The sequence below is a fragment of the Triplophysa rosa genome, linkage group LG8 (assembly GCF_024868665.1).
Source record: "Triplophysa rosa linkage group LG8, Trosa_1v2, whole genome shotgun sequence".
Taxonomy (NCBI): Eukaryota; Metazoa; Chordata; class Actinopteri; order Cypriniformes; family Nemacheilidae; genus Triplophysa; species Triplophysa rosa.
In genome coordinates, this window is record NC_079897.1 from 16,150,803 (window position 1) to 16,173,877 (window position 23,075).

The 23,075-nt window shown below is 36.6% G+C and overlaps 2 protein-coding genes across 2 annotated transcripts in view; one reads left to right on the forward strand and one right to left on the reverse strand.

Moving 5' to 3' along the window:
• Positions 1-35: 35 nt before the first annotated feature.
• Positions 36-10,593, forward strand: plekha8 (pleckstrin homology domain containing, family A (phosphoinositide binding specific) member 8). The gene is made up of 13 exons (XM_057340619.1): positions 36-191; positions 571-687; positions 907-1,062; positions 2,259-2,389; positions 2,820-2,978; positions 3,105-3,151; positions 3,228-3,343; positions 3,430-3,703; positions 5,236-5,321; positions 6,310-6,368; positions 6,991-7,192; positions 7,317-7,378; positions 7,476-10,593. The coding sequence occupies exons 1-13, from the start codon at positions 152-154 to the stop codon at positions 7,671-7,673; spliced, it is 1,647 nt and encodes a 548-aa protein (XP_057196602.1). The 5' UTR covers positions 36-151; the 3' UTR covers positions 7,674-10,593.
• Positions 10,594-12,932: 2,339 nt separating this feature from the next.
• The window catches only part of colq (collagen-like tail subunit (single strand of homotrimer) of asymmetric acetylcholinesterase), a 16,973-nt gene continuing 6,830 nt past the window's right edge, over positions 12,933-23,075 (reverse strand). The window contains exons 6-17 of the mRNA XM_057340143.1: positions 21,419-21,490; positions 19,830-19,892; positions 19,695-19,721; positions 19,179-19,223; positions 19,040-19,075; positions 18,852-18,932; positions 18,667-18,763; positions 17,941-18,074; positions 17,651-17,770; positions 15,530-15,656; positions 15,151-15,253; positions 12,933-14,610 (exon numbers count right to left, since the gene is read on the reverse strand). Coding sequence (XP_057196126.1) covers positions 14,541-14,610; positions 15,151-15,253; positions 15,530-15,656; positions 17,651-17,770; positions 17,941-18,074; positions 18,667-18,763; positions 18,852-18,932; positions 19,040-19,075; positions 19,179-19,223; positions 19,695-19,721; positions 19,830-19,892; positions 21,419-21,490 — 975 coding nt within the window. The 3' untranslated portion in view covers positions 12,933-14,540. The remainder of the gene's footprint in view (positions 14,611-15,150; positions 15,254-15,529; positions 15,657-17,650; positions 17,771-17,940; positions 18,075-18,666; positions 18,764-18,851; positions 18,933-19,039; positions 19,076-19,178; positions 19,224-19,694; positions 19,722-19,829; positions 19,893-21,418; positions 21,491-23,075) is intronic.

The following is a 23,075-nucleotide window of genomic DNA, read 5'->3' on the forward strand; positions in this document are numbered from 1 at the left end:
CGTCTATCGCGTAATCTCAATTCACAACACTCGCCTTGCGTTTTTCCGATAGGATTGTCGTAGTTAAGAATTATCTCGAGTTTTTCAAAGCGGTTCCGTTGGTGTCAGTCTTGCCGCGACTGAGTAATGAATTGTCAGGGGATTGTTTGCCATGGAGGGAGTTCTCTATAAATGGACTAACTACATCAGCGGTATGCGTACTGCCAAACTTAAAACTTGTCTGTTGTAAATTAGGCAAGTCTGTAAGGCTGTTAGCCTGTTTGCTAGCTGGAGTGAATGAAGTTAAACTCGAGGAGTGTTCGGCTGTGCCATTATAGTCTTTGATCATATATTCTGGTAATATTTACCATTTTAAGCACATCCGATCTCGCCTGCTCAGATCACGGAGGAGTTTGTTTTGGGCTGCTGATTATGTCATTTGCATAGAGTCCAGTTGGAAACGTGGAAAAGCCATCACACTGACATGACTCCACATTTCTTACTTGGAATCATTCAAGCCATATTCTCTACACGATTATCATCGCATATTTGTCAACAACACCATAAAATGTATTTATTTTCTGTGTAAAGGTTGGCAGCCCCGCTGGTTTGTGCTTGATGGAGGAACTCTTTCCTACTATGACTCTCAAGAAGATGCGTGGAAAGGATGCAAGGGAAGCATTAAAATCTCTGTGTGTGAAATACAAGGTAAGAAAAACCAGCTCAGGAAACCTAATAGTTACATCGCATGTAGTTACAGTGTTTCTTATGTGCCACAGAAGAGTTGCTGTGCATTCCTTTGTGGTTGTACATAATACATCATGCAGGGCTTACATAAGTACTGTATTCACACAGCTATTGTTAATGTTCATACAAAAGACAGACAATTGCTCATCCACTGTCTTTGTCCTCCCTCATCTCTTGTAGTTCACCCGTCAGATTTCACAAGGCTTGATCTGATCATTCCAGGAGAACAGTACTTTTATCTCAGGGCAATAAATGCTGCAGAGAGACAGAAATGGCTTGTGGCGTTAGGGACTGCAAAAGCCTGTCTGACAGACAACCGAACCAAGAGAGAGAAAGGTGAGAGTCACATTAAAGGGATCGTTCACCGCAAAATAAAATTATGTCATCATGTAATTACCAGTCTTTGACTTTCTTTTGTGAAACAGATATTTTGAGAAATACCTCAGTGGTTTGTGTGCGAACAATAGAGGTCAACAGGGTCCAATGTTGTTTGGTTACCAACATTCTTCAAAATATCTTCTTTTGTGTTTTGCAGAAGAAAGTCATACAGGTTTAAAATGACAAGAGGGCAAATCAATGATAAAATAGTTTAACAGACATTATCTACTTTTTTGATCATCGTGTTTCATTGAAAGGGGCATATATACATACATTACAGTCCAATAAAATGCTCTCTAGAATAATATCCCTCCACTAACAAATAACAAAGCATGATTTCAACAATGCAGATACTAAACTAGCATTATAAACTAGCCGCTAACTAATTTGGACAAACCCTTTCATATATTTTTACCCCAATATTCTTTTTTGAAAGGAAATACTTGGGTGTTTGTTTAAAGGGGTCATATGGCGGAAGTACATGTTTTTCTGTGTCTTTGGTGTGTTATAAGTTGCCCATGCATGTATTAGACACGTACAATTGCACAAATGAAAGTGTGGGAACAAAAGATGCATTCTATCTAAAAGCGAATGCTCAGCCAGACTTGCCTGAAACGCCTCGTGTAACCACACCCCCACAAATCTACGTCAGTTCGTAACATGATTTGACTAAGACCGCCCAAATGTATACGTAGTTAAGGTGGGCGTAATTGTAAATCTCATTGTATCGTCTGTCAGTACAATTGCTTTGGAACCTGATGTTCCGAATATGGTAAGAGGCGTTACATTTCCGTGAAATGCTTGCAGTATTTGACCAATCACTACGCACTGGTTAACTGGCCAATCATAGCACACCTCGCTTTTCAGAGCGATGAGCTTTGTAAAAAATCAGCGTGTTTCAGAGAGGCGGGGCAAAAAGAGGAGATACAAACATGCACGGTATGTGGAAAATACAACGTTTTTTAAACTTTAAATGGTGTATACACATTGCGTTGCATCTAAAACAAACAATATTATTCGTTTTAGCCGTACAATATGACTCCTTTAACCAAGCCTTTTTAATCAAGCCTTGATGTCTCCTCCTCCAGAAAGACCTGTCTATCATCCATGTGTCTATTATGGAAATGAACAATAGCCCTCTTTTATCTTTTCAGAGCTCCAGGAAAACGCAGAGGCCCTGAAAACAAAAATGTCAGAGCTGAGGCTTTACTGCGACCTTCTCCTCCAGCAAGTGAACAAAATAAAAGAGAGTCCTCTAGCTGAGACAGCGGGCGATTCTGAGGAGGTAGGGCAATGTTTGTCTGTGGCTGGTATGAGTTTAGACAAACTCCAGGATGTTTCAAGGATCGTTTGGGTCTATAGTTAACAAAACAATATACGTAACATGTTTGATGACATAGTTTTTGAGCTGCTACTAAAGTAGCTGATCTTTATTTATGGTGCATAACAACATTCTCTCTGGGTCTGTAGCTATAAGTGGTTGACAGTTAATGAATTTCTTTTTATTTTTAATTGATCATTAAAAATAACATTTTATAAACGCGAGACAAGGCTTTGCTATATTGTGAATAAAGCTTTGGAATTACCAATGACTGTTATCACACAGCCTCTTGTACCTTAAATATATAAGCTTAGTCATTTTTATGCTTTGTCTTCTCTCATTTTCGCTTTATTATGCGGGTCATCTGATGAGACTTTAAAAAGTGTGGTTTTAGGTAGCGAATGAGACCGGGAGTCTTGTGAAGTCCACATGTACCACCTTCTTGAAGACCCTGGAGGAGTGTATGCAGATTGCCAGCCGGACCTTTAATCCAGACCTCCTGAGTCAGACCCCACCTGGTTCTCCCCCGGTGGCTACCGTCAAACCTCAGAAGGTATTAAACATAATCACCTTGTAGAAAAAGCAGCAGGAAAATAGAAAATAAGTAGTAGTTGTTGTGTATTATACTGTTGTACCTAAAAAGGTTTAGTCAAACCTTGAATGTCCATTTTTGTTCTAGATCAAAATGATCCAAAATGACCCGAAAAATCAGCACCCAGGAGAAAAGTAAGTTTAGGTATAACAATGCACCCTTTTGGGTCAGTTGAGCGCTTCTCATCTGTTTAAAATGTATGTTACGCAGACTCAAGGACTCAGTGAGCATCTCAGGTAGTACAAGAGCACACGAGAGAGGAAAGAGTGGACCAGAATATGAAGCACCTCTATCTCCACAAGACAACATACCAACACCTCTTACAGGTATCATCTGAGCTCAGAGCTGCTTAGACGTGAAGCACTTTCAGTGACGTCATCCCCATTTCCAAACCTGTTTGCTTTGTGTTTAGAAATCAGTTTAGTGGAGGAACACCAAGAAGGTGGGAACCCTCAGAATGGCTCTTCCTCAAGCACACATGACACTGAAGAGTCTGCAGGGGAGAAAGAGAAGCACAGACCGACAGAAGCAAACCATGCTGAAGTCTCCCCAAGCACCGGACAAAACAAAGAACAAACGGTCAATGAGGAAATCCAGGCTGACCTGGAAGTAAATGAGCTTCAGGGTGAGAATAAACAGGAAGAAGAAGATAAGGTGGACACGTTCTTCAGTACCATGAGTCACAGGTATGAGGCGCCGTGATCGTGCTGTGATCTTTATACTGAGGGAATGAGATCAGTGTACTACACATGTCAGTTCCATATCACACGATCGTGCTGCTGTTAAAAACACTACAGTATTATTTACAGAAATGTACTGTAAGCTTTTTTTATTTCAATCCAAATTCAGGGATCATAATTTAGCAACACTGTGTCCCAACCAGGTGCAAGGTGTGTTCACCCAAAAATAAACATTCTGTGATTATTTATTCACCCTCGTGTGTTTCAAAACCTTTGTATGACTTTGATTTCTGTGAAACACAATAAATGAATAAATGATGATATAATTACATTTTTTGCGTGAACTATCCCTTTTGGTCTGCTAAATGAATACATGTAAATGTGATTCCTTTTAGTATTCCTCAGTGCATTTAATAATCCTTAGCATCACGTGACGAAGGTAACAGATAGTCCCACCCCCAACCTCATACCATTGGATGACCCAATGTTGATAAATCACTCAAACTAACAGACAGATGCTTTAATAGTGTTCACAACATATAAATGTCCAACTAATAAACAAATGCACAATAAGATGAGAAAATAATAGGAATGTAACAATATCAAAATCTGACTGTACGATAATCCACGGTACGGTATTTAATGCAATATTTAAAATGACCGATGATGACATGGAAACGTGCCATAAGCATCCTCTTTTCTTTATCCTCTAATCATAACTGTTGCTTAGAGGTACGAGTTATAGTATGAGATCGGTCAAATGACCTAAAATCTCTTTTATAAAATAAAATAATGATGGACCTTGCCAAAGGTAACATCTGTTTTTCTTTTCTAACATTCCCTGTTAGGCCCGGAAGACCTATCGATTCATACAGTCATGTGACCACGCTAATATTGAGACAATTTTGCTATTGCGATAACACGATATCGATAATATTGTTACATCCCTAGAAAATAAATAGTCATTTGTAAAAAAAAGAATGAGTATGATTTTATTTTGCTGAGACGTGGTGCAAAACAAAGTCTGAAAGATTTAATGGAATGCTTTCAACATATGACATGTCCTTGATGAAATGTTTACTGTAGTATGTTTTCTTTTGATCGCTCAAAACGAGGCCTGCCTGTGATGTGGGTTTGTAGATTATTTTGCTCTATCATTCTTTTATCTTCTGTATGCAGTAATAGGATCACATACTGTAAAGTAACTGCAACACACTTATTTGCTCCAGCAGCCTTCATTTGGCTGAAACAAAGTTTTGTTGAACATGTGAAATGTTATCAAAGATATGAATCCTTTTTAGTGTTATTTCAATGTGTGAAATCATAAAACCTATATGTAATGTGTGCTGTACTCAAGTAGGGAGAGTCAAATCTCATTGTTTGTATTAGACTCAGAGAGGACCGCATGCTCTGTGATTCCTTCTGTTTTGGCTCTGCCTGCTTTTTGTGTTTTATTTGCTCAAATAAATTTGCATTCTGTTGAATTTTAAACAAATGCTTTGATGTATTGTATGAATGTCTGTGGTTTTTTCTTGTAGATTTAGTGATATAATACTGGAGGACGGCAGTGGTATTCCCACTCAAGCATTTTTGGATTCTTGCTATGCTATAGTACCAGTTTTAGGTAGGACGGTCTCTTTCTCTCCTTCCTCACTTTTCCATGCATTCGCTTTGTATTTGCTTCATGTTTTCCGTCTGTGAGTCTGAGCTGCTTCTGCATTAGTTCTGTTCTTTTGAAAAGCTTGTTAAAGGCTACTTGGGGACATTTCTTTGACTTCTGGCATGGGTTGGCTCAACATGTGCCTCCGTTTCATTTTTCTTGTAAAATCATTTGCATCAGGTATTTCTCAGTTTAGTCAATCCCTTGTTCTCTCTCAGGCATGGGGTATGCATACCTAAGCTCTGCTATGTCTCATTTTGGGATAGTTTGGTGAGTATCTGAACAGGGCTACTGGGACTAAAACATGGTCAAACTGTGTCACTCAAAAATCCATTCAGATTTTTTTGTATGTTCTAGCAAAAATTAGAACTAAAGGTGATTGAGTTTAGAGGTGCGTCTCTATGTGGTGATGGGTCATTTCAAAAGAATGAATCGCTGTGGATCAAAGGATTACACATGAACTGGAAGGAAATCTCAACATCCATGACTCTCACAACATAAATTTGGACATTTAAGCCATGCTTAAAAATGTAATGTTTACCATTTTGTTTTATATCGTTTGGCCTTTATTTTGATGACATGAAACACAAACACTTTTTAATCAACTTTCAATAAAAAGAGCTTTAGTTTAACATATAAAACATATATAAGTACATATATTTTTTAAAATTAAGAAAACAGAAATCGCTTCTTTCTTGTTGTCAGATGGTAGGAGAATGTCGGCTAGGACACTAATGTAAAGGTTGTAAATGTACCAATATAATGTTAGGCCTAGTGGGGGTAGTAGTAAAAAAAAGTTCAGTATCATATGTTTGCAATGCCCCAAACACATATTTTGTATCTAATGCAATGGCATTCATTTCTAAGTGTGATGTAAGTGTCCAAATAATTGTTAAAAATACAATTTATCTTCAGAAACTCGCAAATAGCAGTTACAACTTTCTCCCTTCAGACAAGCTTGGACCAACCGTCTTTGCTCCTGTTAAAATGGATTTTGTGGGAAACATTAAGGTAAGTACATTTAAAGATATAAAATTCTCAAGACCCAATCTATCTTTTTAGATTGGACAAGCATGTTTCAAATATGTTGCAAATTTTAGATGTGGATGTAAAACCACACTTTTCCAACATTCCAGTAGATAGAGTAAAATATTTATCTTAAAAAAAAAAACACAAAATATTTTAATTAAAACAAGTAGGCCAAATTTCTTATTTATAATTTGAAGTTCATTTTAAAAGAAAATCATATTTAAGTCTTTTTCAAAATTTAGTGCCATATTTAGCATGTTTGATGAGTGACAGTTAAGCACTGTCTCTGTTTGTATTGGGTTTTCTATTTATGTTATACAAACTATGACTTCAAAGGTCATAAATCTGTGGTAAAAATATGTTTGTAACACAGAGGAATGCTTTGGCAATGCTTATCAACAGTAGTAGTTCCAAATATAAACCCTGATGATTGTTGCCCCATTCAGTGTTTCTGTACCTGGTTGGCCTATCACCATTGCCACTAGATGGCGACAAAGCTGGAATTGCATTCTATTAATAAAGAGCACGTGTATCCAATATCAAAGTACAAAATGCAACCAGTTTGGATCCCTTTATGAGAGTTGATATTCATTTGCTCCATCAGAAAATCCAGCAAAAGGTGGTGTCCGATCCTGACAGCTTCACCACGCTGCAGAGCATCGTTCTGCATGAGGTGGAGACAGAGGTGGCACAGGTGCGAAATTCAGCCACGGAAGCTCTGCTGTGGCTTAAACGTGGACTCAAGTTCCTCAAAGAGTTCCTCTGTGAGATCAACACTGGGGTGAAGGACGTCCAAGGACCTCTTAGTAAGTCACATCATCTAATGCAAAACAATTCTCATACAGTTTAAAATGACTTCTTCAATTGTCAGGAATAAACTTTTTTTACGTGTTTATGTTTTTTAATGTGCTTATTTCGTGCCACTTCCAGATAAAGCATATGGAAAAACACTAAGGCAATATCATGGATGGGTCATACGAGGCGTCTTTGCAGTAAGTATTACTGTTGTACTGCTTTTTCATTCAAATGTAATGACGACACAAATTCAAACTCTTCTGATTCTGTTTTGTGTTTGCTTGTGTGCTTTAGCTGGCTCTACGGGCCGCCCCATCCTATGAGGGCTTCATGGCTGCTCTGGTTTCTCATGAAGGCGATGAGCTGAAAGAGGGCTTTACCACGGGCATGCACAGAGACCTGGGCACCTACCTGCCGGCTATGGAGAAACAGCTGTCCATCCTGGATGCTCTCTATGATGAGTACGGCCTGGAATCAGATGAGATCGTCTGACAGACACAGTGAATAGAGCTTACTGCTCACGGCGCTTATCAGTGTTTCAGAGTTGTAACTCTCTCGCTTGATAACCGAGCCCCTTTTGTGAAAGGTTCTGTGGGGCGTGGCTTACTGAAACCGCCCAATAGAAGTGTGTTGTGATTAACGTGCCATTAGCAGGCTCCAACTCAAACACTAAAAGTTTTCCCTGCAAAACTTAAACAGCCGTGTCGAACACATAATGCTATAATGGGTATTATTCCTCAAGCTCTTTTCAGGGAACGGCTTTGTTTTAAATAACATCGACAGCTGCGAGTGTTATTGGCGTTGGTTGTTTGTCTTACATTCATATACTTGTGCATCAGAGTACAGTTGAAGCTAAAATCAACATACGGTGAATTTTAGTGTATGGAAGGGAAGTCACAGTGTTACAGTATTGATATGGTCATTATCATTCTCTACCACCTTGAAATTTTCTCAGCATTACTTTCATTTAGATATTGGCCTCTCGTTCACCTTACGCTAGCACAATAGAAGGAAAAAGGTATTAAGAGTCCTTCAGAGATTCAGATGAAGGTGTATCATAAACATCTTGTTACAGTACAGAGTACTGTTTATAAAGACATTGTTTACTATTTAGCTACAATGGCTGAAATCCAGGACATAATTTAAAGATTGGTAAGAGGGACCAAAGGAGAGAGTTCTTTGGGGTTTAGTGGGGACAGGTCTCACTACAGTATATACAACCTGTAACTGTTCAAGCAGTCATTTTGATTTCTGTAATGCATTCAGAGTTCTGTATTAATCTACAGGAGGAACGATTTGATGGTGTTTCCTCGGCGACGTTATTTATTGACTTATTTATATGATTAAGGATTGTGTCTTTGATTTTAAAGTAAGAATCACTCGCTTTGAAATCATACGATACCAATTTGTGCACGTTGCATTGCATGAGTTTAGTTTGTACATTTCTAAATTAATCCAGATTTAGACTATTAATAATTAACCATAGATTATTAATCTTTTAGGTTTAAAATTTATTCTGATCCCATTCCACAGATTTAATTTAATATTCCTCTGACTGCAGAACCAACATGGAGATTTTCAGACCAGGAGGCGGATTCACGAAACTGTTTCTTAAGACAAAATATAAGATTGTTCTCATGATAAATTATAGGAAGCTCGTAAAATTGTTCCTCCTTAAGAAGTTCTCAAATAGTTTCTTAAGAACGTCTTCATTTTTTTTCATAAGAATAGATGACATATGCTTTGTTAATCAATCTTGAGAAAAAAATATTAGAACTGTCTTAAGAAGTTTTTTTGGGAATACGAAACATTACTAACTTCTTTCTTAAAGTCGCCATGAAATTTAAAATTATAATTCAATTTTTTTTATGCAGTGGTGAAGTGTTTATTATAATTTTTTAATCTGTGCACATCATTATTTTTTAAAATTCATTTGCCCTTGTAATCTTTAATCAAAAACGTTAACCTCCTCCCTCTCTCGAAACGACCTCTCTTCACTTCTGGTCACGAGGAATGGTGTGAGGGCGGGGCTGCAATGACCTGAAATCTTTCACCTTTTCACTGGGGTACGCCACGATTCGAAAAAAAAGACAATCGCTACTTCCGTTTCGTGTCGAAAAAAATGACAATTTAAGAAACAATGTGGCTGTTAAGAAGAATGTTCTTCTTAAAGTCCCCGTGAACCGGAAGTTGTGATCGTTTTTACTTCCATATTTTGACGCACTTCCGAGTGAAATGGAATTTCAAATGAGAAAACATTGTGGCCGTGGCTTTCGTCTTTCTCTGCGATTTAAATGTTAAATGTTTTTCTCTGGTGTATAAAAATAGCCGTTGCATTTTTAAATGGAACTGGCAGCAGACTGACAGTTGAAGGGGAGGAGTTAACAGACGCTCCGCCCAAGCTGTCGTTTAAGATGGATAGTCACTACAGGACGGAAGTGCATTTTCAGATTCTAACTAAAGATTATGAGGGCACACAAATTTTAAAAAGAGAATGACCCACATTGATAAACTATTTACAAAAAACGCTGTAATATTTCATGAATAAATAGGCATTGTAATTTTTAATTTCACTGGGACTTAAACAATATTTTGTGAATCCGGCCCCAGCGGGATCTTAAAAACTATAAATAATACTATTTATAGAATTCATTACATACCCTTTAAAATACGGATATTTGTTGAAATGAAATATCTGAGCTTTTATCCGTTGTGTCCTTTACAGACCAATTCAATCTTTGTTTTAGTTAAACCACATTAACATTCAAAACGTTAAAATACATTTAAATGTTAAAATTCATTTGAAAATGTTGATGTAATTCTCTATTCATTGAGAAGTCTTTGCATCAATATGTTAAGTAAATATGTTAAGCAGTAAACCGAGTTCTCATTGATGAGTAATAAAACTATGTTTGTATAGAATGTCTTTTCATGTATTTCAGATCTATGAATGACTGATTTATTATATGAAAGAGTTCTTTTTATTTACGTCCCTTAGTGTTGTTTATAAACTATATTGACATTTATACTGAACTGCATGTAATGTTTTTAATCTCAACATATAAAAATATGCAATTCTTACCACAGGCAATTCATTTTGTATTTGAGGTGACCAGTAAAAGGCATATCCATGCATCCAAGTGGTACTTTGAAATACATGTAATGCTATAGCGGCTATGACACTCCTTTAATATCTCTGTGTGGTTGCTAGGAAGAACAACACACTTGATCACTGGATTCATTAAGGGGCAGAAATAGAAAGCTTGTTCTTGCGTGTGCTTTTGCATATACTTGATAAAGACTGAGGAAGATTACATTTGAACATTACTCGGAGAATGTATTCTACATGAATAATTTAATGTAACTAGATTTACTGCTGTAATATAATATTTATTAAATAGGCCTTATGACAGTTTTTTGAGGAGCTGTGTTGCGTTCCATACATAAGTTAACGCTGCTAGTTTTCCAGTGGCTGGCGGGAAGATATTTTGGAGACCTGCTTTGCAAAACGGCATAATGGAATTGGCACTCGGATGCCAGATTTATCTCGCTTAAGCTTGCAACACCACAGCACACATTACTACGTTATCTTAAATGTTTTCCGATAATCTGAATATTCAAACCATGACTGAATTCAGCTACCGTTTGAGTGGAAAAGTCTGATATGTTAATTGGATTTCATGACACTATATGTGTTCAAGTACAATGTTAGTTCTGTGGCACCTTGCATGTTTTCCATTCCCTTCCTGTTCAGGGATTTTCACTGGAGATTCGTGTGACAGCTGGGGGTCCTCTCTGTTTCCGCCCGTGTGGCCCCCCGTCCGCCACCGAAACGGGACACCACTCAACCTGCACCCCTATAATCCATCGTAGTCGCAATATGGCAGCTGCTTTTTCCCTTATTTAATTTAAGCACCAAAACCCAGTCTATAGGATCTCAACATACCGCATTTCAAAGCTCACCCCCCAAAAGACTAAGATTTCCACAATGGAAAGTTAAATAAGACTCAGTGTTAGTTCCCTCAAATGAAACGAGGGTCACACACCCTATTCTGTACAGCCCCCTGTCAAAAGTCTTATTTGCTGGCACGTTCCCAACAAAGTTGGAAATCAGATTGTGTTATGCAATGCATATGTAAGCTCATCTGCAGGCAAATTACTGTAATGTGATTAGCGGGAAAAGATATGGCTGTATAATACGGTTATCGAAAAGCAAGCATCTTTAAAAATATCTGTCCCGGACCTCCTGTTTACTGCCAACCTTCACACACACACAAAATAACACGCCAGCCTTAAGTAATGGCACAAGATTTTGCTGGGCCTGTGGTCTGTTTTCCAGCTAGCACAAAGGTTTTTTTTTGTCCTGGACCTTCTGTCTTTCTAATGATCAATAGACATTGTTGATCAGTATCAGACCACACACTAAAGTGATATGGTCTCTCAGCAGCAGAGCCAGAAACGCAGTATACAGTAATGCTGATGCCCAGCTTACTTCAGCTGGCTGTGATCTAGTACAGAGCTTACTCAGCTACAGTACATTGATGAGTTAAGAGAAACTCGTCCAGTACAGCAAGCAGAGCACTTCAACGCCGTCTGAAGATATGACGTCATAATGTCAAAGACTCCTAGTCAACATGAAACTGCATCTTTCACACATTATATTTGAATACACTTATATTGTATCTATTTACTGTATAAATTCAAGGTAATTATAAAAATGTGGGGAAGGAGATGTCTGACGCTTTCTGGTTTTACAACAAGATTTTTTATATCTTCGAGTTTGCGTGACTGCTTCGTTTCTCTTGCAAAACCAAACTCAATAGGACTTAAAAATAGAAGATAAAATAAATATTCAGATTTACATTTTAATGAGACTTTTTGAGTGAAGCAGGGGGTGCAGCACACAAAAAACATTATTAGGAAAGATCTTGTTTTTTAAATATTAGCATTTTTTTAGATTGTGAAAGGGTTTGAATGAACGTGTTTTGAGGTTGTGGCGGTTGAAGGTCAAGTTCAAGCTTGAGATCGTCTTAACATCTCAATAGTAAAATATAGTTCTCAAACTTAATTTAATTAGCTAATATTGACATTAGAGGAGCTAGTAGTTCATAGCTATAGTTTACACATATTTCTTTTTTTATTATAAATACCTATATTTATTTTATATCATTTAGAATGTGTGTCTATTAGTTCAAATTATTTCAATGTGATGTCCTGAAAGTTGTTTCAAAAGCAGAGCAAGTTAAGGGATGCACCCAAAACTGAATATTCTGCCATGATTTACTCACCCTCAAGTCGTTCCATACAGTTCTTTGTTCTGATGAACACAAAGATATTTGGAAAAATGTTAGCAACGGACATTTCATCGACTACCATAGTAGGAAAAATTATTGTATCTTTTTTTTTGTTCTGTTGAACGCAAAAGAAGATATTGTGAAGAAGAATAATGGAAAGCAAACATTTCTGGGGCACTTTTCACATTGTAATTTTTTCTACTATGGCAGTCAATGATGTCCCAGAAATGTCAGTTGCTAACATTCGTCCAAATATCTTTGTGTTCAACAGAACAAAGAAATGTATACAGGTTTGGAACAACTTTTAGAAGATGAATCATACACTAAATTTGTAATAAAAAATTATTTATGGTAAATCATTTTCATCTTTTTCTGAGCAGAGATTTATCAATAAAAAGATCTTTGTATTTTTTTGAAAAGATTCATGCTGATTCAGGAGAGATATTCTGTATAGCTTTTCAAGCTTTATTTCATATCGTGACAGTATAAACATGATTTAATACAAATGATAACAGCCTTCACAATACATTAGGACAAAACAGTCTTTTTTCTAATTGTTGTGCAATATTTGATGCTAGCATATTTCCTCAGTTTGTACAAGTGTGAGGATAACAGTCAGTCACAAGCTAAATGCACTTTATCTTTACAGTCGTTCAGCCAAACAGCACCTACACAGCATCAATGCATTTCAACGTGGCAATTCTGCTCTTTTTAACAAGAGTATACAATAATACAAACATGCAGTTGCACCAGAATAATACACTTATTTCCATACCCATAATAATATTTTACATGAAATCAACAGAAATAAATCCTGAAGAAAATAAGCACAGAGGTTCCTGTACCAAATGCATTGTATAGCTTATGAGAAACTGGCTTGCAGTCGATCAAAATAAAAGTCATGTAACTTGAATACTAAAGCGAGCTATCGCTGAATATATCAGGTAAGTGCTGTATACTGTATTCTGCACCTCAGGTCCTGTAATCACAAAAATCTAAAGCACACTGTATATGCTGAGGTATATTCAGACTGGACGAATCATTTTTTGGACACTAACAACAACATCAACAGTCCAGCCTTCAACAGTCTTTAGCCTGAATAGCAGCAGAATATTATTCCTGCATTAGCAGACAGTACAAAACTTTTAATAACAGCTTGAGAGCCTTCACATATGATTATATTTTACCCCAAGTGTAAGATCTTTAGACCCGCATGACAACTAGCGTGTTCTTGAAGCGTGCGACAAGGTGACAGTATTGAAGTGGCTTGTAGTGAAAGAAGTGGAATATGTGCACCCCGCTCCATGCTTGGAGATGGAGGGGTTCAGATTAAGTGGTTTCCTGAGATATGGATGGAAATGTTTTGCTAAGTGCCGACATCTGCGAGATAACGGCAAGAAATGCCTCCGTTGAGACCCTGAAGAGGAGGGTCTTCTAACCTTAAGCAACCTTACTGTAGTATTAAATTGTCATGGAGTCTACTGGCACAAACATTAGCTTAATTTTTTTTTAAATCATCCAACAAATGAAGTAATGGGATCTTAGAGTTCCTTTGGCACCAATTTGGTCTACACGTCTACATAATATTCAATTTGACATAGTTTGGTAATGATGCAGCAATAACAGCCTCATGCAAAATCCTATAGTATTGCATTCCACATACAGAGCACCCTTTGTGAAGTAAGGTGGACCATGAGAAAACAGCTTTTCTTTGAAACAGTGCTATGTCGAGGTATTGAGACCTTTACCTCCAGGACACCTCTAGCTCTCCAATTTCCTCTTTGCGGCCAATCGCGGTGGCCAGGCCGGGGCAGAGGCGAGAACGGTGTCTGAAGTCCTGCTACAGTTCTTAAGACCGCGAGCGTGAGGGACCACGACTTTGCCGAGTGTTCCTTTCCCAAGTGAGCTACGTGGCTTCTCAACAGCATGACAACAGTTCAGCTAATGTGTTTGTGATAATCCTTCAATGATATCTACTCTCAGTTTATCTGTGGTGTTCGGAGTCGTTTATATGGATCTCGTGACCTGCCAGATGAAATGAGTTGTTTGTGGTTTTCTTGTGTCCTCATGTAAAATACTTGCAGTTTGTGGAGTCGATGAAGCAGTCAGCTGTGCACTTAAGACGTCCATAAGATCTGGAGACAACAAAACGATGGTGTTATTAAGATATTTTGTCGAAAAATGAATAATAAATGCTACCACAACATTTTCCTAAACACCCGGCACCTGTTTGCCATGATGCATTGAGAACTTCCTGGTCCATGAGGTAAAGTTTAAGTATTTGTATATGATGACAATTTTTGTACTTTTCCTTCGCCCACACTGAAAGAACATCTAGTAGGATTTCCTTAATTTTTTGTGTCAATTAAATTTTTGCACACAGTAAATTTGATTTATTAAAAAACTGTGTGCAAACATTCAAATTAACTATTTTAAAATGAAGTAAGTCCTACTAGTTGTTCTTTCAGTGTGGGCGAAGGAAAAGTGCAAAACTTGTCACCATATACAAATACAAATACTTTGTTATTTATTATTTTACATCCTTTTAGATTTACATAATTTTTTGAACATTTAAACATAATTAAATGATTTGTTTTTATTATCACAGTGGGACCAATAAATAGTCACATTGTCCTTTAGATATTTTCTACGGAAATACTCTTAAACAATCTTACCCAGGCAAAAAGGATCTGCATGTGTGAAACCCAAAATCTTTTCCATCACACTCTTCTGCATCCTCATAGCGATATCCATCCCCACAATATGCAAATTTGCACTCTGAGAATGAAAGAAAAATAAAGAGGGAAACAAATATGTAAGAATCAATCAATAAAATACAACTACTGATTCATGTTATATTAATATTAAAAATAATAAGAAGACATTTTATTTAGGGGACATAAAAAGAGACATAAAAGTGGTTTTATGCGGGACATGATTATGGTTTCACTCCTATTTTAGATGCATTCCAATGTTGAAGCACATCACAGCATGTTTCTGTTTCTCAGGAATAAGCGGTCAGCTGGGTTACTGCCGTTTTAACCTGATACTCACTAACACATCCATCTGTGACCACCTTATTTCCATCATCACACTCCTCTCCATTCTCAACCTGCACAATGCCGTCTCCACAGAAACCGTCCTGGTCAGGATCTCGCTCCATTGACTGAAAGGGAGTCAGCTGGAACGAAAGAGTTTTATACAGACCTCACAGCAGTAACAAATCACCATGTGCATATAAATATGAAAACAGTTCACCCATTCTTACTCTTATGTCATTTCAAACTAGTATATATCTATACTGTTAACAAAAAAAGTTATTTTGAAGAAACTTTTTTTCTACTTTAATTTTAAACAAATTTTTGTACTTAAAAAATTTTTGTACTATAATTTATTTTGTAGACTTTCTTTATGTGCTGTATATTATGAGGAAAAACATAGTGAAGTTTTTTTATGTTCCTGCTGTAAGAGTAACAACATATATTATGATTTTAGGCTGTATGGCAAGCCGAATTAGCTTTTAATCATTCTCAGGATATGCATTTTTGATATCAACAATTCAATTTTTACTAGTAAAAATTATAATTCTTGATATCAACAATGGAATTTCTACTAGTAACAATTACTATTTTTGATATCAGTAATTAAATTTTCACTAGTAAAAATGTGAATTCTTGATATCAGCAATCACGTCATTACTCGCAGAAATGTTTATTCTTCATATCTGTAATTGCATTTTTACTAGTTAAATATCACAACAGACTGCCATTCAAATTCAATTTCAGATATCAATAATTAATTTCTTACATGTTAAAAATCTTATTTCAAATATCAGAAATGTAATTTTTACTAGTAAAAAACATAATTTTTGATATCAAGAATTCAATTTTTACTAGTTGAAATGCTCATTCTTGATATCTGTAAATAAATTTTAACATGTTGCATTTGGTATTTCTGATATCAGGAAATGCATTTCAGATATCATTAAATCTAAGAGTAATTGTAGATATCTAAAATGGCTTTCTTACTAGTAACAATCACATTGTTGATATCAAGAATTAACATTGTCACTAGTGAAAATGTAATATTTGATATCATAAATTGGCATTTTTACATGTAGTAATTCAATTGTTGATATCAAGAATAGACATTATCATTAGTAACCACACAATTATTGATATCAAAAGTTATGTTTTTTACTAGTAAGAATTGCATTTCTGATATCTGAAATAAGATTGTTAATATGTAAGAAATGAATTATTGATATCTGAAATTGAATTTGAATGGCAGCCTATTGTGATATTTAACTAGTAAAAATGCAATTACAGATATCAATAATTACGTTTTTTACTAGTTGAAATTCAATTTTTGATATCAAGAATACACACTTCTGTGAGTGATGACGTGATTGTTGATATCAAGAATTCACATTTTTACTAGTGAAAATGTAATTACTGATATCAAAAATAGCAATTGTTACTAGTAGAAATTCTATTCTTGATATCAAGAAATATAATTTTTACTAGTAAAAATTGAATTGTTGATATCAAAAATGCATATCCTGATAATGATTAAAAGCTAATTCGGCTTGCCATAAGGCTGAATGTTATATCTTTAAGATGTTTCATGTTCATCAAAATCAATCAAGAGAGCAATTATTTCTTTAAAATGTGTTTAAACAAACAAATAATTTATTGATAATACAAATAATTTATCACATCCAGAATAAAATTGTGTGTTTGCGTAATATATGTCTGTGCACTCTGCATATTAACTTTGTATTTATAAACACATACAGTACAAATACATGTTTATATATTTAGAAAATATTTTGATGTATTTGTTTACATTTACCAATAATTGAAATTATACATAATTTTTTAAAATTATATATAATATTTTTATTTTTCTTAAATATACATGTATGTGTACGTGTTTATAAATACAAAATTAATATGCAAAGTACACAGACAAATGTAAACGCAAGCTTTTATTCTGGATGCGATTAAACGCCTGACAGACGTAATATTACTATTATTATAGCAGTTTTTTGGGTATCAGCCCTGAATCTAAACCTTATATTGTTGTATAAGTACTCTGTAATAACACTGTAAGTGAATGTACTGTAAAATGAAGTGTAACTACTATTAATACAAGTGCAACTATGACTTTTACCTGAATTGGCATCCAGCCGTTATTGTCTCTGAAGTAAAGAGACCTCAGATCTTTACGAAATGCCAGAGCATTGTCAGCCTGGAGACGGTTCAGCTCTTGTTCATTATTCACCACAAAAATCTGTAGTAAATACGTCAAATATTAACTCATCAAACAGTGTCTCGTGCTTTAATAAGCCAAAATAAAATACGGTTCTTAAATGTACTTATGTTGAATTTCATCCAAAACAAAATTGATCCAATGAGACATTCAGGTTTAATTTCTAAACCGCACTCGCATTGCTGGCTTACCGCAGGCACTCGGGGGTAACTGCCCCAGGACAAGTGATGGTCAGAGGGGTTGTTGACACTCGAGGATGCACTGCACCCGCAGCGACCTGGAATGCCAGATTGTCCCTTCTCCCCTTTCTGTACCATGTACAGTCCTGAAAGAGCGGTAAACAGCATTTAGCTAATGGCATATAAATGTTCCTCCGTGTGATGCAACGGAGCGATTTTAAGAGCTACTAAAACAAGCCCCTCATCTATCACGAAGAGAAAGCAATCGAGTCGATATGCACAGAAACCAAAACAAGACAACAGCTGCTTGTGAATAACGTGATGACATAATGTTTGTAATTCTGCAAGATGCTCGGCCACTCCGGCTGTACGCTTAAGAATATGATGTCATGGCTTCACCCTCCTGTTAAAGATAAAGATCAGGTTGCTTCTGAAGCTAAATAAACATGTGGTGGGATTTCCTGCACTGATTTAAGATACATGTGCTTTCAGCGTCTCATGCTGCAATATCATCTGAAGGAACCCAGACGACCAACGTCCACATGAGAGCTAAATGCCAATGTGATCCCAAAACTAACAAATTCTATTTGTTTTATTAAGATGTGGCCTTCAAAGACAAAATAGATTGATGAACAAAATAAACACATTTTCATCTCTTTAGGACACTATGCTTCATAGGTGGCCCTGCAGAGGATTGTTGTAGATAGCACTGGTATGTAATGTCATGTAATATAATACCTGTGGCAGGCTGTCCAGGGGGGCCAGGGTGACCAGGGGGCCCCAGAGGGCCTGGAGCTCCTATGGGCCCGATCGTACCACTGTCACCTTTCGAGCCCTGCGTTAGACATCATTCATACCGGTCATTATTTCCAGACCATAAGCATTTGTATCATGTTGTTATTATGTGTTTCAGGATGGATCACCTGCTTTCCTCTTTTTCCCGGGCGACCGGTGGGTCCCCGATTCCCTGAGCTTCCAGGTTCTCCTTTTGGGCCCATTTCACCCTGAGACATGCAGGGATAACATGTTACAATACATGTAATATATAGGCTGTGCTTTTTACTTTTAAAAAGTTAAATAAATAAATATATACGTTAAAAAGTTTAAATACCTTCTGGCCAAGCATTCCAGGAACACCCATTGATCCCTAAAACAGAAAATAGCACAATCTTTGTAAACAAATGGACTAACGGCATACTGTATATCAATTTTTAATAAAGACAAACTGAATAATAACCGAAGTTACTTACCTTATCTCCTTTTAAACCAATCCCCCCCCTAAAACCTTGTGATCCCTAACAGGACAGAGCAAAGACTAAATCTCAAAACATAATGTTGAATCACAACAGATATTTTTACCCATAAATAGCTCAGCCATATGACAGGACGTGTGTTGTTTACACATAACATTCACAAGCACAGCAGCAACAGACAACTATTCACTTCATAAGATATCAATACTGCGACCACAATTTTACTGTGAAATTGCTTAATATTCAGATTATGTTTTCAACCAAGCGTATCTTTATTTTCATGAATTAAATCAGAATTTTGTTTGCTGACACGTATTAAACTTTCAAGTGGGTCATAATATACTGCCATTATTATAATAAATGTTGTATTGTATATTAATTAATTATCTCCTTTGTGTCCCACAAAAGAATGTCAGTAGGAAGTATGCGTAAATAATGACAGAATACACATTTTTGGGTGAATCATTTTTCAAATTATTTACCTGAAAAATGTATATTTAATAATGTACTCACTTTTTCGCCCTTTAATCCAGGCAAACCCTGTATCAAAGAAATTAACATTCAAATACATTTTCAAATTAAATACATTGTATCATAAGTCAATCACAACACAGCAGTCATAATTCAGGAAGTGTAGACAGTTTAGACCTTGGTTCCAATTGGTCCTCTTGCCCCCGGCATGCCCATGAGACCAGGGTCACCTTTCTCTCCCTGGGAAACTCACAAACACGGGTGATGTCAATTATAATCTCATATTATAAATCTGTTCTACACACGCATCCCTAGTTAAAACATTTTTTTCTAAATCAAAGTTTCATTTTATGCAATTCCAGATGCACATATTTACACGACGACACTGTTATTTGAAAAGTGTTATAATAAACAAAACATGCTTTATGAAGGAACCTCTTACTACATTAATTTTATTAACATTAAGAGATGTTGTAGGTTCTATATACCAGGGCTCGACTCGACATTAACGCTTTGTATAGGCAAGTGAGAGAGAATTTTACTTGCCCGACCGGACAAGTAACTTGAAAAAAAATACAGTGCGACATATGTAGAATAATAAGAATATATGCATCAGACAGAGCTGCCTGTTTGTGCTTGTTTGTGTGTGACAATAATCAATGCGCACCGCACTGAGTCCATGCGGACGCGGAATCCTGTTATTTAAATGTCATCTGGCTGTTCTGCGTGTCTGAGTGAATTATGTGCACAGTTTAACATACAACACGAGTGATGGTCGATGATCTATCTGCGTCTGCACTGTATGAGGATATGAACACATGCACTTCTTCTCCTGAGTTGCTCTGAGAGTTTATTTTACGATCGTTTTACTGTTTGAGTGAAGCTATCTGCAAACAAGAGTCTTACCAAAGACCCGTCAAAATAAAAGTCCCGTTAAATTGAACATTCAGACAAAAAATACTGTAGTGTACTATAGTATTTACTATTGAAAATTGAAGTGCCCTTGTAGTAAATGGATAAACACTGTATACTATAGTAAAGTTCACAAACAATATAGTAAGAATTTTACTGCAGTTTTCTATAGTAAACACTATAGTATCCTACAGTAATTTATGTGGACAAATATACCACTACTGTATAGTAAAGGAAAAACACAGAACTTAGAAATATTAAAACAAATTTAGGTAATCTAAAAATGATATGGCACTAATTTATCCATCTGTATGTAACATTAATGTCTTTTGTCAGTTATCTGCCCATTCATAATGAACTACACTTGCACATTTCTGCCTGTGCTACCAAACTTTAAACCTCTCTAACACCAGTGCTATGTGCAAAAGAAGTTAACTTACAGCCTTAACACTAATAATAATTACTGCTTGCCTTTAGTTTATAGCAGTCACGGAGAGTAACGGCCTATAACCAAATTCAGGTGGCCAAAGCGGACACTAGTTAAAATGCTTAGAAGCAAACTTGACCAATCTAAATCCGAAACAATTATATTGATTATATTATATTATAATTCAAATGAAATATCTTTTTTTTATCTTTGGACAAGTAATTTTTGTAGTCGGACAAGTGAATGACAAATTTACTTGTCCGAAGGACAACCACATGACAATGCTTAATGTCAAGCCCTGTATACAAAAGTGAGATATTCACAGTTTAATAGTTCCCTGTAGTGTCATTTTGGCAAAAATCAGTTTATTTCAAGATATTTTTGTTCTGTGAAAAAAAGAAAATACAGTAGGTTTGGATGGACTCACTTTGGGCCCAGTTGGTCCTTGCCATCCGCTTGGTCCCTGTCGCCCTGGCAGACCAGGAGGGCCAGTGCGTCCCTGTACCGTACAAAATACAAACAGTATATGACCAATATATGCTTACACGTAGAAAAAAAACATACTTCGCCTCACACCACACAAAAAAGTCTACCTATCAATCACTTTGCACATTATTTAATTGCTGATATCAGCAGACATGTCCTTGGAGGACAGTACTGTAATTTGGAGGGAGGCCCTGTGAATGCAGAGATGCGGAGGAGGTCTAATGCAAGTCTGGCATAAGTTAGCGAATCATAATATCACTGACAGCACTTTGAGATATATATGCAAAGATGTGCTCAAAACGTATGCGACTCTCGGAGCATATGCTGTAGATCAGAAATATTATAGAGGCTGTCATGTCCCAGCAAGGATGCTCCTTAGAAATTACATTTTTATGCTTCTACTCAGTGAGTATCAAAAGTTATGACCTCTGCTTCTTTTCCAACGTTTCCAGAATCTAAACTAGGTTACGCCTAAAGATGATTGGGCAATAAGAAGAAGGTGCTCTGAGGGACAAAGCAGCCGTCAGGAGAAAGAGAGAGAGAGAGAGAGAGAGAGAGAGAAGGGTGGAGAGAGAACAAACCAAACCAAGCACCATCAGTCTCCTGGCTTTAATTAAATAATGTGCTAGGGGAAGGATTGTGGGAAAGCGAATGATTTATTGGGCTGCCCCGGCACTAAGCAAAATTACTATGCAATGCTGCAAAGCTTCTTACAGCAGCACCACTCCACTCCTCTCTAGTACAACAATACACCGGTTCACCCGGTATCCTGTGCATCGCTTCATTTTACCCTCTGCCCTGCTTTAGGTATCATGGACACAAATGCCTTCCTGGAAACTACAAGCCCATCGATGTGATTGTGGGAAAGGGGCCATGGGGATGTTCCATTGTGGATTGAATCTAATGGGGGTGACCACAAGTGTCCCCTATGAGGCGCCGTATAGGGTTTAAATCAAACTGCGCTTATGAATACATATATAAAAGCGTGCATACACATATATACATTGCTCACATATACATGTATACTATTGGATGTTCAAGCAAACACATATGAAAAACATGTGCGCACTAATGTGAAATCCATACCAATACATCTTATGTTAGTTAAGCTTGCATGTACACTTTTTCGCGCATACATATAAACTCGATGCGTGCAAACACACCTATACAATACTCGCACATACATACAAACTCTGCGTACATACACATCTATAAAACATTCGCACATACATACAAACTCTGCGTACACACACATCTATAAAACACTCGCACATACATACAAACTCTGCGTACATACACATCTATAAAACACTCGCACATACATACAAANTAGCTTCCACTGTTATGCAGATGATACTCAGCTATATATCTCATCAAGACCAGATGATTTCTTCCAACTATCCAAATTGGCAGAGTGCATCGACGATATAAAGCATTGGATGACTTGTAATTTCCTTCTTTTAAATTCTAATAAAACAGAAATATTACTTTTCGGACCAAATACACGTGAGCAGAATATTTCGGATTATAACCTGCAAATTGAAGGCTGCACTGTTAATCCAACAAATACAGTTAAAGACCTCAGCGTTATATTAGAC

Excerpts from the sequence above, each read along its gene's own strand:
- plekha8 (XM_057340619.1), top strand. The coding sequence starts at position 152 with ATGGAGGGAGTTCTCTATAAATGGACTAACTACATCAGCG. Across the intron at positions 192-570 it reads ATGGACTAACTACATCAGCG|GTTGGCAGCCCCGCTGGTTT; the intron begins GTATGCGTACTG and ends TTCTGTGTAAAG. Across the intron at positions 688-906 it reads CTCTGTGTGTGAAATACAAG|TTCACCCGTCAGATTTCACA; the intron begins GTAAGAAAAACC and ends CATCTCTTGTAG.